General features: G+C 35.2%; 2 protein-coding genes across 2 annotated transcripts; both read left to right on the top strand.

Annotated features, from left to right (window-relative positions):
* The first annotated feature begins 4,460 nt into the window (after positions 1–4,460).
* Positions 4,461–6,935, top strand: LOC147399186 (UDP-glycosyltransferase 83A1-like). The gene is made up of 2 exons (XM_086448642.1): positions 4,461–4,988; positions 5,947–6,935. The coding sequence occupies exons 1-2, from the start codon at positions 4,487–4,489 to the stop codon at positions 6,816–6,818; spliced, it is 1,374 nt and encodes a 457-aa protein (XP_086304768.1). The 5' UTR covers positions 4,461–4,486; the 3' UTR covers positions 6,819–6,935.
* Positions 6,936–8,670: 1,735 nt separating this feature from the next.
* LOC147399185 (UDP-glycosyltransferase 83A1-like) lies at positions 8,671–12,381 on the top strand. The gene is made up of 2 exons (XM_086448641.1): positions 8,671–9,281; positions 11,339–12,381. The coding sequence occupies exons 1-2, from the start codon at positions 8,792–8,794 to the stop codon at positions 12,214–12,216; spliced, it is 1,368 nt and encodes a 455-aa protein (XP_086304767.1). The 5' UTR covers positions 8,671–8,791; the 3' UTR covers positions 12,217–12,381.
* Positions 12,382–12,807: the final 426 nt, after the last annotated feature.

Raw genomic sequence — 12,807 nt, 5'->3', positions numbered from 1 at the left:
TTCTATGTATGCGACAAATTGGGTGTTGCCTATTTAACTAGAAATCCTGTTTTTCAAGCTCGCACCAAGCATATTCACTTTGTCCAATAAAAGATGGGTTTAGAAATTGGAATCTGAGGGTATTTTTGTAAAAAAATATTTTTTTAAAGGCATTTTTTATACAAAATCCAATTTCCAAAGTGTGTTTATTGCCCTTTAATGTGTGCACTTAGGGCTCACATTAACAAAATCCATAAAAGACAGTTTGCAAGGATGTTGTTATGAATTTCCTATCCTCAAAAGATCAAACTGCTGATTTATTTACAAAGATCTTCGATGAACTTTGCAACAAGTTCATTGTCCAGAATGGCCAACTTTACTCGAGGAGTATAGAGTGATCCAATCCATAGATCAAATAATTAATGTCAAGAGTCATGATAATATGATTCGCCAGGTGGCATACTCAATCGACTCCCTGACGTGACAAGTTCAAGAACCGCAGATCTGTGCGTCTTGGGATACACGATTGCACTTCCCCATAAAAAGTGTATCCTGAGGGAATCGTGTATCCCGAGGCGTACAGATTCTACGGTTCTGGAACTTGTCCACATCAAGGAGTCAATTGAGTTTGCCACCTAATGAGTCATATTATCAGGACTCTAATATCAAAGATCCTATTTAATCCATCGAATTCGTCAATTTACATATGATACCTAAATCTCTAAATGGATATCATGTATAGAATATGGAAGTTATAAATATACAAAAAAAAAAAACTCACCAACACAACCAAAATCTCTATCTGATTCCTATCTATTTTTTGACACACATCCAACTATGTGCAATGCCAAGTTATCAACATATCTCCAATACCTAGATCACCATTTTTGTTTTAGAGCCAAAACCAAGAAAAACCCTAAAGACCAACCCCATAACCTAAAACAACCACCCCATAAAACTGTTAGAAATTGAGCACAGAACTTGATTTTTTTGTAAAAAAATAAATAAATAATTATAATCCCCAATCAAATCAACTTGGTTAAGAACGCGTAAACGCTTCTTGAAGATAGTTGAAGCTTCCTATTTGTGTAAGAGAACATGATAACATTATCTCCAAGATTCAACATAACCTGGACTCGATCCTGTTCCTCTACAAATTTGCACTATTCGGTAGGAATTTGTACTTTGCCTCTTTAAAATGCCCAAAAGAAAGATGGAGAAAAAAAGAAAAATTCTCACAAAGAATAGAGTGAAAATTGATAAATGTGATAAATGAGTGAGATACCAAAACCAGCGGAGTTAGGGGTTTATATAGTCGTGGAGATGAACTTAGAGAAATGTGTCACAATTAATTGATACATGTCCTACAAATCCTTCCAACTAAGGTGCGTTGTACGTGTATTTATTAAATACATATCCCGAAATACCTTCCAACCTTAGGTTCATCTTTAAACTCATTTATCTAGAATTAATGAATGAATCTTGATCTATTAACTAACATAAATGTCATGAACCTTAATCAATACACATAAATCCATTAAGTTGAGTTCATGAATTTAAGTTTAGATTAGATACAATGAACCTATTTGGTTTATTTCTACACACCATACACCTCCTTCAGAAAGAGATTTAAAACTCAATTTAATATTCTATAAATTTGTTTATTTAAATCAAAAGCCAACAAACCCCCATTTGATTTAAAATTAAATAAATTTAGAATTGGTAGGATGGACATCCTAGAAAGTCATGTGCATAAATGAAAGTGTTTTGAGGACTTGAACTTTCACTTAGTGCAAATTAATTAAATTTCATTCGAGAATGTAATGGACATGTGCCTTGAACTATCAAACTCAAAAGGATAAATCGGACTTTGTCGCACGCACACTCCTTTCAGAAGTATTTGTATAATAAAACTCTGCACTTTTGTGTCTATGTCAAATTCCAATTTACTATGCACTTTAGAGATTACATGTATTCTCATAGGAAGTGACTAGCTTCTACGCACAGAAAGGTGAGCCATCAAGAGAGTCTCTTGTAACACTCCGACCTGAATAGGTACATGGACTTAATAAGATAATTATTTGAATTCTCAACCTTACCACAACACAAGAGATCATGTGTAGGATGAACATCTACAAGAAATCACACTATTACATCATAGGAATGGACTTGCCTTATGTCATTAATAAAATATAGTGTATACAAGAAAGTTAAACCTTAGAAAGATGTCCCTTCCCAGGATCTATTACTTTCTCCAACACTGTGCTCCACGGCTCTGACGTGACAGTGTACAAAGAACCATAGAACTTCTATGCACATTGCCACATCAACACAGTGTTCAACAGTGAGCATAGGAGTGATGAGTGATTTTTTGCTCACAATATTAAAACTACCACTTTCTCAACCCTTTTAACATAAATGAGTTTTTCAATGACCCATTTCAATTATTTGTGATGGCGAATAGAACAATACATTCATAGAATCGTAGTTTTAAGCATTTAGAAAAAAAAATTATTGGAGTATTTATTTCACTTTTATTATATATAGTTTCAATAATTTCGTGAAGGTCTATCAATTGATAAAGAAGGACTACTTAGCTAAGTGGTAAGACCTTGTGGAGATTGTTCCCAAGGTCTTAGGTTCAAACCCCTTGATCCCTTCTTATACTAAATGCTAACTATTAACCACTAACCCCACCAAGCCAAAAAAAAAAAAGTCTATCAATTGATATGGTAGTTTGACGATTTAAGAATGAGGGTTAATAATCGTGAAACAGAATGAGGGTTAATCATCAAAATTACACTTTAATTAAGATTGGAATTAGATCCAAGTATGACATTTGATCCAAATGTCATTTCACTATTATGCATTTTAGGTATTTTGTGAAGATCTGCCAATTGACATGGCAGTTCAATTCTTTAAAGGAAATTAAATGTAGAAGTGGCATTAAAATTCACATCGTTTTACACATTGCTGACGTGGATGTGTGTACAGAACCATAGATGTTTTTCACCGAGATATGAGTGAAAACCATATCTCGGTGAAAAACATTTATGGTTATGTGTGCACCTCCACGTCAAAAATGTGTGGAACAATGTTAATTTTAATGTCACTTCAACAAGACTCTTCTTTAGAAGTCAACAACATCGAGTGTTGAACTTGAAGTTAACATTCCCTATATATATATATGTGTGTGTGATTAGCATCTTTTTTAATATTTTAGGGTGGATTCTTAAATAAAATAACCCAAAACGTTTTTCAATGCAAAAATGAGGTTTTGGATTCAAATTCAAGGGATTGTTTGAATACGACAAGAATTTTATTATTTTTATTTTTATTTTTTTGGGTGGGGGTGTGTTAGAGTAAGCCTATTTCTAATAAAACCGATAATTAATGATGGTAATTGAATTCAAATCCATGATATCATCGTCTATGGACTTTACCAACTAAACTAGTACGCAAGGTTGAAGATAAGGGAAAAGAGAATAACAAGGATCATTGTCAAAATATTAAAGATGAGGGCATTTTCGTCATTTTTTGTGGTCTCTCGTGAAAGAGTGCCGTCAAAAGAAATATGCCAACAGTGGAATTTATTTCCAATTTGATGAATGTTAGCACGTGGTGGTTGGTGGTTACTTCCTTAATACCATCAATATCATCAATTCATTATCATCATTATCGCCTTCAAAAATGACAATAGTACCTTTATCATCATCAATAATAATAAAATGACCACAATGTCCTCATCGGCATCGTTAGCATCACCATCACCTCACCCTCACAAGTGACCTCAATCCCCTCATCATTGTTATCATCACAGTCATTGTCATCTTACCCGAAAGATTGATTTTAGGGGGAAAAATTCATGTTTTTAGGTCACTTTTCTTTATTATATAAGAAAAGACCATGATCAAGGACTAATTTGAAAATGAGTCGTGATTTTCTGACGCCTCCTCTAACATACGCTCTCTGACATGGCATGGACTAGAACTACAGATTTTTTTTTTCCTCACGATACAAAATTGTAAATCTCCATAAATTTGTGTAGTTGTGTATCTCGAGGAAAACATCTATGATTCTAGCCCATGTCACGTCAAGGAGTAGAGGGGGCGTCAGAAAATCATTATTCTTTGAAAATATAGGGGCATTGAAGTCACTCTTTGAAGGTGACCACAATGATGATGACGACAATGAGGGTATTGTGATCATTTTTCAATGGTGGTGATTATGATGATTTTGAGATCAATTTTTGTTAGTTTATAAAAAAAGACCAAGGTCAAGGGATCATGTCATGTGTCATCAATTTCACAACATAAGGAGGTATCACAAATGCTTACAAAAGCTTGAGGTGTATCCTTCTAATTTAACGTTAAAAAGGGGTTGGCACGTGGTATGCGGAGGAGTGGGGAAGTAAGTAACCACCACCCGCCACACCACTTAACAGAATCTAACACAAAAATAAATACCTCACGAATGGGATGGTTTTGGCACAACTGTCTGCACTATCATGAGAAACATGATGAGCAACCGCCAGCCGCATGTGCTAGTTATTCCAGCCCCAGAACAAGGCCATGTGATGCCTCTCATGAAACTCTCATGTTGCTTAGCTGAAAGAGGTCTCAAGATCACATTTGTGAACGCTGAGTGCATCCATGACAAAGTCATGGCAGTATTACCAGCTAATTATAATGAGGTTGTTGGTAATATTCATATGGTCTCTGTTCCAGATGGGCTTACACTAGAAGAAAGGAACAGCAAATCCTTCAACATATTTACTACTATCCCAAGAACCATGCCACCCCACTTAGAGAAATTTATTAGGAACATCAACTGCGACGACCAAGGCAAGATTGCATGTGTCATCGTCGATGCCACCATGGGATGGGCTTCGGAAGTTGTCAAGAAGATGGGAATACGGCAAGCCGTCTACCTGGTATTTGCTGTTGCAAACAAGGCCTTGGGGCTTAGCATTCCAAAGCTAATTGATGAGGGATTTATTGACAAAAATGGTAAGGCCTTTTTAACTAACTATTTCATTTAAATTTCTCTATATATATCTTTTTCTGTTGTTGGATACATATTATAATAGATCATCGTTGTGTTGTTGTCACCATTTAATTATGGGTCAATTACCATTTCATGAGTTGAATATGACGAAATTCTGATTGGGACTAATTGTTCATTTTTATTCCCAATAAGCAGGGGAGGAGCTAGTAAGGAGCCGTCAGGGCAATTAGGGATGTACATTTTACTAGGAACCCAAAACCCGAACCGAAAACAGACCGAACCAATTTGGGTTAAGACTGAAACCGAAAATTTTCAGTCCGATTCTGGTTTACGACTCCAAAACCAGACCGAACCCAAAATAAGGATCGAAAATCGAATCGAAACCCAATCTATTATAATATTTTTATTTTTAGTAGTTCTAGCACAAATTAGCACTTGGCGAGTTGTTAAGACTTTGGGGATTTGCCACATCCAAGCCTAGAACTCATTTTGTTATACAAATATTTGAAATTTTGGTTCTACAAAAACCTTAATGCTCAAAATTTTCGATTTGGTCTGGGTTCGGTTTAGACCTTTGGAACTTGAACCTGGACTGAATCAAATCCGAAAAATAAAGATCGTTGATATTTTTATTTTAGAAGTGACAATCTCACTAATTATAAGAGTGACGATCTAGCTAAAAAGTATATAACCTTCAATATCATCACTTTTATAACCAGCGAGATTGTCACTTTGAATATATATATCAGCGATCTAGCTACTTTATAGCTACGAGATAGTCACTTAAAAAACCTGTGATATTGTTGTTCACAGTTGGGAAATTATAATGAATAGTGAATTGAAATCGGAATCCCCTCAAAAGTAGATGACATTTGAGACGGCTGCGATTACTAATAATTTATCTTTAGAGATTCGTATCTTTTGCTCTGCTTCTAATATGTAATACATTTTTTTTTCTAGGAACTTCGAAGAAGAATGAGACGATTATCTTGTCTCCAACCATGCCCCCAATTAATACTGGGAGACTCCTATGGCACTCCATACCTGACAAGATTATGCAACAGAAATTTTTTCAATCCATCGTTAAAGATAACCAAGATACACAGTTTCCAGAATGGTACATCTGCAACTCATTCAACGAACTTGAACCTGGAGCTATCGCCATGGTTCCAAACGTACTACCTGTAGGTCCATTACTCGAAAACAATCAACTCGGGAACCTCTGGCCCGAGGACTCAACTTGCTTGAGCTGGCTCAATCAACAGGCAATTGGTTCAGTCATCTATGTTGCCTTTGGAAGTACTACAATACTTAAACAGAACCAACTCGATGAACTAGCACTTGGGCTCGAACTTCTTCGACGACCATTCTTATGGGTCGTTAGATCAAACTTTATCAATGGGTCTATTATCAAATACCCAGATGGATTTCAGGATAGAGTAGCTCAATTGGGTAAGATAGTAACTTGGGCACCTCAACAGAAAGTGTTGGAACACCCTTCCATTGCCTGTTTCATAAGCCATTGTGGGTGGAACTCAGCCGTGGAGGGAGTATCCATGGGAGTTCCCTTTATATGTTGGCCTTACTTTATGGATCAGTTTCTTAACAAGAGCTACATCACTGATGTTTGGAAGGTTGGTTTGGGGTTGGACCCAGATGAAAATGGGATCTTCTCTAGGGAAGAAATTAAAAGAAAGGTGAATCAATTACTTGGAGACAAAGAAATAAGAGAAAATGTTCTGAAACTGAAAGAAATGGCCATGAATAGTATTTGTAATGGAGGGTCCTCATGGAAGAATTTGGAAAAGTTTGTTGAAGCAATGAAGAGTTGATGAACAAGTTCTAGTTCTCACTATCTCAAGATTTTAATCCAAATTTAAGAATGTAATCTGTGAAATCTCTTTAGTTATCTGTGGAAATAAATCATTCCTTGATCAGTATTACAATAATTAGCTTGGTTCAAATTTGCAAGATATCAAATTTTATATGGGTTTGTCAGAACTTTTGAAACAGTTCTAATTTCATCGTAAATCAATTTTCAGATCAAAAGTTTGGGTATGTTTACACTATGTTTGGATTGAGAGAAGTGGAGAGAAGAGAAACTCAGTTTCTCCCCATGATGTTTGGATAGTGAGGAGAGAAATTGGGATAATTTTGAAATTTTAAAATAACTTAAAAGAGATCTAGGGTCAGAGTTGGAATTATAAAATATTCTGCCCCCCCGCCCCCGAGGTTACGTCCTATTGCGACAGATAACAACAATGGATTAAAAAATTCGTCGCTATTGCCACTAATTTTTTTTTCTACCCTCAAAGGTTTTCCACTCTTTAAGTTGTCCCCATAAAAAAGATTTATGGTTTTCTACTCTTGCCACATCAGCCGTGTACCCAACTGCGTATCAAGATCGCGTGCAATCATCACAACTCTAAAAATAAAAATCCAGTTATTGAGAACTCAGCTTAAGAACTCAACACCCAATATACATAATACTGTGAGTGGGAATGTGCAGACACTCCATTTTACATTTGTAAGATTTCGCAAAACGTGTAACAGAGTTCATAAAATAATTTTCGTTTTATAATTATAAGAATTTCTTTCCAAATGCCTCCTAATTTATGGAGATAAAACAGTTGGTAAACTTTTTCTTCATAAATGCTCCTTTCTTTTTAACAGAAAATTTGAATTACTGAAAATATCAATTTCTCGCCTCTTTTAAAATATTTGAGTTTATCAAGAGGGATTATCAATTTTGAAGATTTGTGATGGCAAATGATGATCCATTTTGGAGATTGATGTGGTCCACTAAAAAATTGAAATTTAATTAAGTGAATTGACTTTTCATAAGAGAGCTGCTATTAGCACTTCAACTTTTACTTGTTACACTTCAATTAAAATAAAAATAAATAAATCAATAATTGTGAATAAGTAAAAATTGGTGTGCCAATAGAAACTCTCTCTACATGGGTGGAGCCTGGATTTTCTTGTAGTGGTCATTTCCAATTAATCTATGTGAGAAGACCTGGTCAAGAGGCAATGCCATCTTCAAAAAATTGAACAGGGGCGAAGGAAATTGGAGGGAGGTGAGGGGTGAGGGCAAATGAGGCATGTTATTGATTATCATTAGAACTTAGTCCCCATTGACATAGAATCCCAACTCCTCCCCTGTGTGTGTACAAAACCGTAAATACTTTTCACTCGTATCTCAAGGAAAATCATCTATGATTATATACACATTGCCAACTCAACACAATGTTGTAGGAAGTAGGAAGTGAGTTTAACATTTTTATTTTTCTTATTTGAACAATTTCTTTGATGAGGGATTTTTTTTTGGTAACTTTTGTGCTTCAAGTATTTGTCGAAATTTCTTAAGATTAATTTTGGCGATCCACCAAAATAGTAGTAAAAGTGATTTGTAAATGATTTAGAGTGTACTAAGTAGGGACTAAGTTTTGAAACCAATTATCATATTATAATCCAATGAAAGCAACGTCCACTTCACTAGTTTATAAAACTAATTTATAAAAATGGAGGTCACTTCGGTTATTATATATTATATATATGTTAAAAACAGTGCACACGTGCCACAAGGTGAGTAAATAGTTTCTAGACTCTTCACTTCTCTTCTCTTCATATTTCTCTTGTTTAGATTGGTAAGTGAGGAGAGGAGAGAAAAGAATTGGAGAGAAAATAATTTGTGAGTTCTATTTCTCGCCAAAAGTTGAGAGAAGCAGAGAGAAATCCTTTTAAAAACTCTCATGAGGCCGTGACTGAGAAAGAGCATAGGCACAAGTAACAAGCATCAATCATGAGCAATCAACCACATGTGCTAGTTATTCCATTCCCAGAACAAGGCCATGTGATGCCTCTCATAAAACTCTCATGTAGCTTGGCTAATAGAGGGTTCAAGATCACATTTGTGAACACTGAGAGAACCCATGCTCGAGTCATGGAATCAGCATCACCAACAACTAATATGGAAAGTGAGGTTGTTTGTCACATTCATCTAGTCTGCATTCCAGATGGGCTTACACCAGAAGAACGAACTGACCCCATCAACATGCTTGATGCCCTCCCAAGAACCATGCCCGTCCAAATAGAGAATTTTATTAGGAAGATTAGAACTAGTGGCGAGAAGATCGCATGCGTCATCTCTGAGATGACCATGGTATGGGTTTTTGAAGTTGCCAAGAAGATGGGAATCCGGGGAGTTGCCTTTCATTCAGCAGCAATAGCTAACAAGGCCTTGGGGCTTAACATTCCAAAGCTAATTGACGCGGGATTTATCGATGAGAACGGCAAGATCAACTATTTTTTTCATTTAAATTTCTTCTTTGTTCTTTTATTTTTTGTTGTCCGATGAGTCAAGATTTTTGGTCTGGGGGGGGGCTGATTGCTTACGATGGTCGACCAATAAACTCGATTCATCACTTACCTAGTAAGATTTCAAATCTTACTAAGTGTTGTTGAGCTCACCTCGAGGCATCCAAAAACATGATCTGATGCCATAGGGATGTAGAGTTATAAAAAAAAAAAAAAAAATTTTGATCAAACTTTGAAAGAAAAAGGAAATCGAAAAAGACTTAATTTTCATTGTTGAATTTTAACTTTAAGTTTAGGGCTGGGGTTCGGTGGGATTTCGGTAGTACCTTTTTAAAACCTTTGATCAAGCCCAAAATAAAGTAAGATTTTTTTTCTTTTTCTTTTTGATCTTAGTTTTTCCATTAAATCTAGAGGGTTTTTGGTGTTAAATTGCATATTTTTTTTTTTTTTTTTTTTTTTTTAATATGTGTTTTGACAGTGGGGTTTTACATAAGGTCAGTTTGAAAAACACAGGACTATTTCTAATATGAATTAAGGTGTAGGGGCTATGGATTAAAATGTAGGGGCTAATAACCGATTTTGTATTTTTTCAAAGAGGTAGGTGGGAGCTATAGCCCCATTGGTACCTTCTTGGCTCCGCTCTTGATCATCGTTGTCTTCGTCATCATCTAATATCACATACGTCATGGTTTTCCTATTCTTTCTTAAAACTTTCTACTTATATTTATTTATTTTTTATTTTTTTAATAAATCAAATATTTATTAGATTCAATTAAAATTAAAATATTCATTTTTTTTTCCAAGTAGAAGTGTATTTTTATATTATGTTCAAAGAGACAGTACCACATGAGATAAAGAGAAGACTCTACTTGAGGTTAGTTAGAAGTTTTTGAATAAGTTGATTGTTAGTGAGGATTATATATTCACCATAGAGATCATCCGAACAAAAAATTAGCCAATTCTGAAACTTCTAATCCCTATTTTGAAAAATGTTTGGCCCTCTTTAGAGACTCCAAATGCTTCCTTATTTAGATATAGATATTTATTGCAAGTAGAAGAGTATTTTTGTATTATATATTCTAAGAGATGGTACCAGATGGAATAAAGAGAAGACTCTCCTCGAGGTTGGTTGTACGATCTCTCCCACATATCTAATTTAGTTATTTAAGTGAGAGGTTACACTTTACTTGGAGTGGGTGTGGGATTATAATCAATGATTTGGATGGTTTTGATCATCATCATGCATATTGGTCAAAGGATTTTGACCTTGGAATAACCGTTGGATCATTAGTTAATTGGGTTTGACCGTCATGACCATTGGTCAAAGGGATTTGACAGTTGGTCAAACAAGGTTGACTGCTCTCCCAAGGGTATTCTCTTGGTTCAAATTCAGAAAAAAGTGTATCTCTTCACCCATTGTCCACTAAGCGGATCTAGAATGTTTTGGACCATCTACTTGGCTTTTTTTTTTATTTATCTTGAAAAGATATTTTTTGCAGTGAAATAATGTTTTAAAGAAAATGATCTCATGTTCCAAGTTCAACATATATTTTTTACTCTTCATTATATTTTTAGATTCTAGACCAAATATTCCGACATTTTCAGCCTGTGCTTTCACACGAGTCGTGATGAATGCAAGTGGTTCGGTATGCAGCTGATGTGGGAAGGCACAAAACCATAGATCTTTTTCATCTGGATACAGAGGTGTGTAACAAAACGGCGTGCATTCATCATTATTCCTTTCACACCGCTCCTGTCACAAGTCTCGTGAATACATGAGCAAGCGATGTCATCCATCGATGAGGAAGAGCTTGCAATGGAAAATGATCTACAAATTACTAACAATTTAACGTATGGAAGGAATTAATCGAATTTCGTAAAGGATAAATAATCTCTCTTGTTACAGAATCATCTTCAACTATAGAAAGATCCCTTTACCAAAATATATCTTTATAGCTTCTTATTTTTTGCATCTAATGAAGTTTAGCTATTGGAAACACAATTATTTTTTATTTTATTTTTTTCTTTGCAGGAAATTCAAAGAAAAATGAGACAATCTTCTTATCTCCAACCATGCCTTCCATGAACACTGGAAGTCTCCTGTGGCACTGCATGGGTGACCAGAAGCAACAGCAAATTTTTTTTCGAGCCATGGTTAAAGAAATCCAAATTACAGATTTTGCAGATTGGTTTATCTGCAACTCGTTCTACGAGCTTGAGCCCGCAGCCATGGCCATGGTTCCAAACATACTACCAATAGGCCCATTACTTGATAGCAATAATCAACTTGGGAACTTCTGGCCCGAGGACTCAACTTGCTTGAGCTGGCTCGATCGACAGGCTATTGGTTCAGTCATTTATGTTGCCTTTGGAAGTTCTACAATAGTCAAACAGCATCAACTCGATGAACTAGAACTTGGGCTCGAACTTCTTGGACGACCATTCTTATGGGTTGTTAGATCAAACCTTACTGATGGGTCGTCCACTATCACATACCCAGATGGATTTGAAGATAGAGTAGCTCAATTTGGAAAGATAGTAACTTGGGCACCTCAACAGAAGGTGTTGGCTCACCCTTCTATTGCTTGTTTCATGAGCCATTGTGGATGGAACTCAACCATTGAGGGAGTATGCATGGGAGTTCCCTTTATATGTTGGCCATACTTTGCTGACCAGTTTCTTAACAAGAGCTACATCACTGATGTTTGGAAGGTTGGTTTGGGGTTGGACACAGATGAAAATGGGATCATCTTAAGGGAAGAAATTAGAAGAAAGGTGAATCAACTGTTTGGAGACAGAGTGATAAGAGAAAATGCTTTAAAACTGAAAGAAATGGCCATGAATAGTATCGGTTATGGTGGGTCTTCATGGAAGAACTTGGAAAAGCTTGTTGAAGCAATGAAGAGTTGAACATGTACTAGTTATCACTATCTCTAGATTTTCATCCATATTAATTTAAGCATGTAATCTGTAAAAACAAGTTAGTAATCTGTAGAAATAAATCATCGCTTGATTACTACAACAATTATTAGCTTGGTTCAAATTTGCAAGATATCAAATTTTATATTGGTTTTGCTCAAAGATCTTGTGTGGGAGCTTTTGAAATAGTTACATTTTCATTGAAAATCCATTTTCAGATCAAAAGTTATTGTAGTTTTAGAATTCAAATAAAAACATAATTTCTTTTATAAAACATTAAGAGACAAAAGGAAAGATGTGTGGGTAGATATGTTTTGTTACAATAAAGTGGCTTCGTAATATTGTAAATTTAGATGTTATAAAGGGCCATACACAAGAGATAAACTTTCCCTAAACAACGGTATTACTTAAGAGCTGATAGTGTCGGAACATCCTTAAAAAAATTATCAAAATGTCAAAAATTGTCACAAAGGTCTATTTTTTGTTGTATGAATCATAAAAATAAAAAATAAAAATTATAAAGCATAAGAAAAGGATGACAAATAGACAACAAAGGAATGTCTACAAACAAAAAAGAACAAA

Source organism: Akebia trifoliata, chromosome 7, assembly GCF_017979445.1.
Source record: "Akebia trifoliata isolate Shusen 1 chromosome 7, ASM1797944v1, whole genome shotgun sequence".
Taxonomy (NCBI): domain Eukaryota; kingdom Viridiplantae; phylum Streptophyta; class Magnoliopsida; order Ranunculales; family Lardizabalaceae; genus Akebia; species Akebia trifoliata.
Note: the sequence above shows the minus strand (reverse complement) of the source record. Positions and strands in the feature narration are given on the sequence as shown.

Coding starts and splice junctions, on each gene's coding strand:
- LOC147399186 (XM_086448642.1), top strand. CDS start 4,487: ATGAGAAACATGATGAGCAACCGCCAGCCGCATGTGCTAGTTATTCCA. Junction 4,989..5,946: donor GGGATTTATTGACAAAAATG/GTAAGGCCTTTT, acceptor TTTTTTTTCTAG/GAACTTCGAAGAAGAATGAG.
- LOC147399185 (XM_086448641.1), top strand. CDS start 8,792: ATGAGCAATCAACCACATGTGCTAGTTATTCCATTCCCAGAACAAGGC. Junction 9,282..11,338: donor GGGATTTATCGATGAGAACG/GCAAGATCAACT, acceptor TTTTCTTTGCAG/GAAATTCAAAGAAAAATGAG.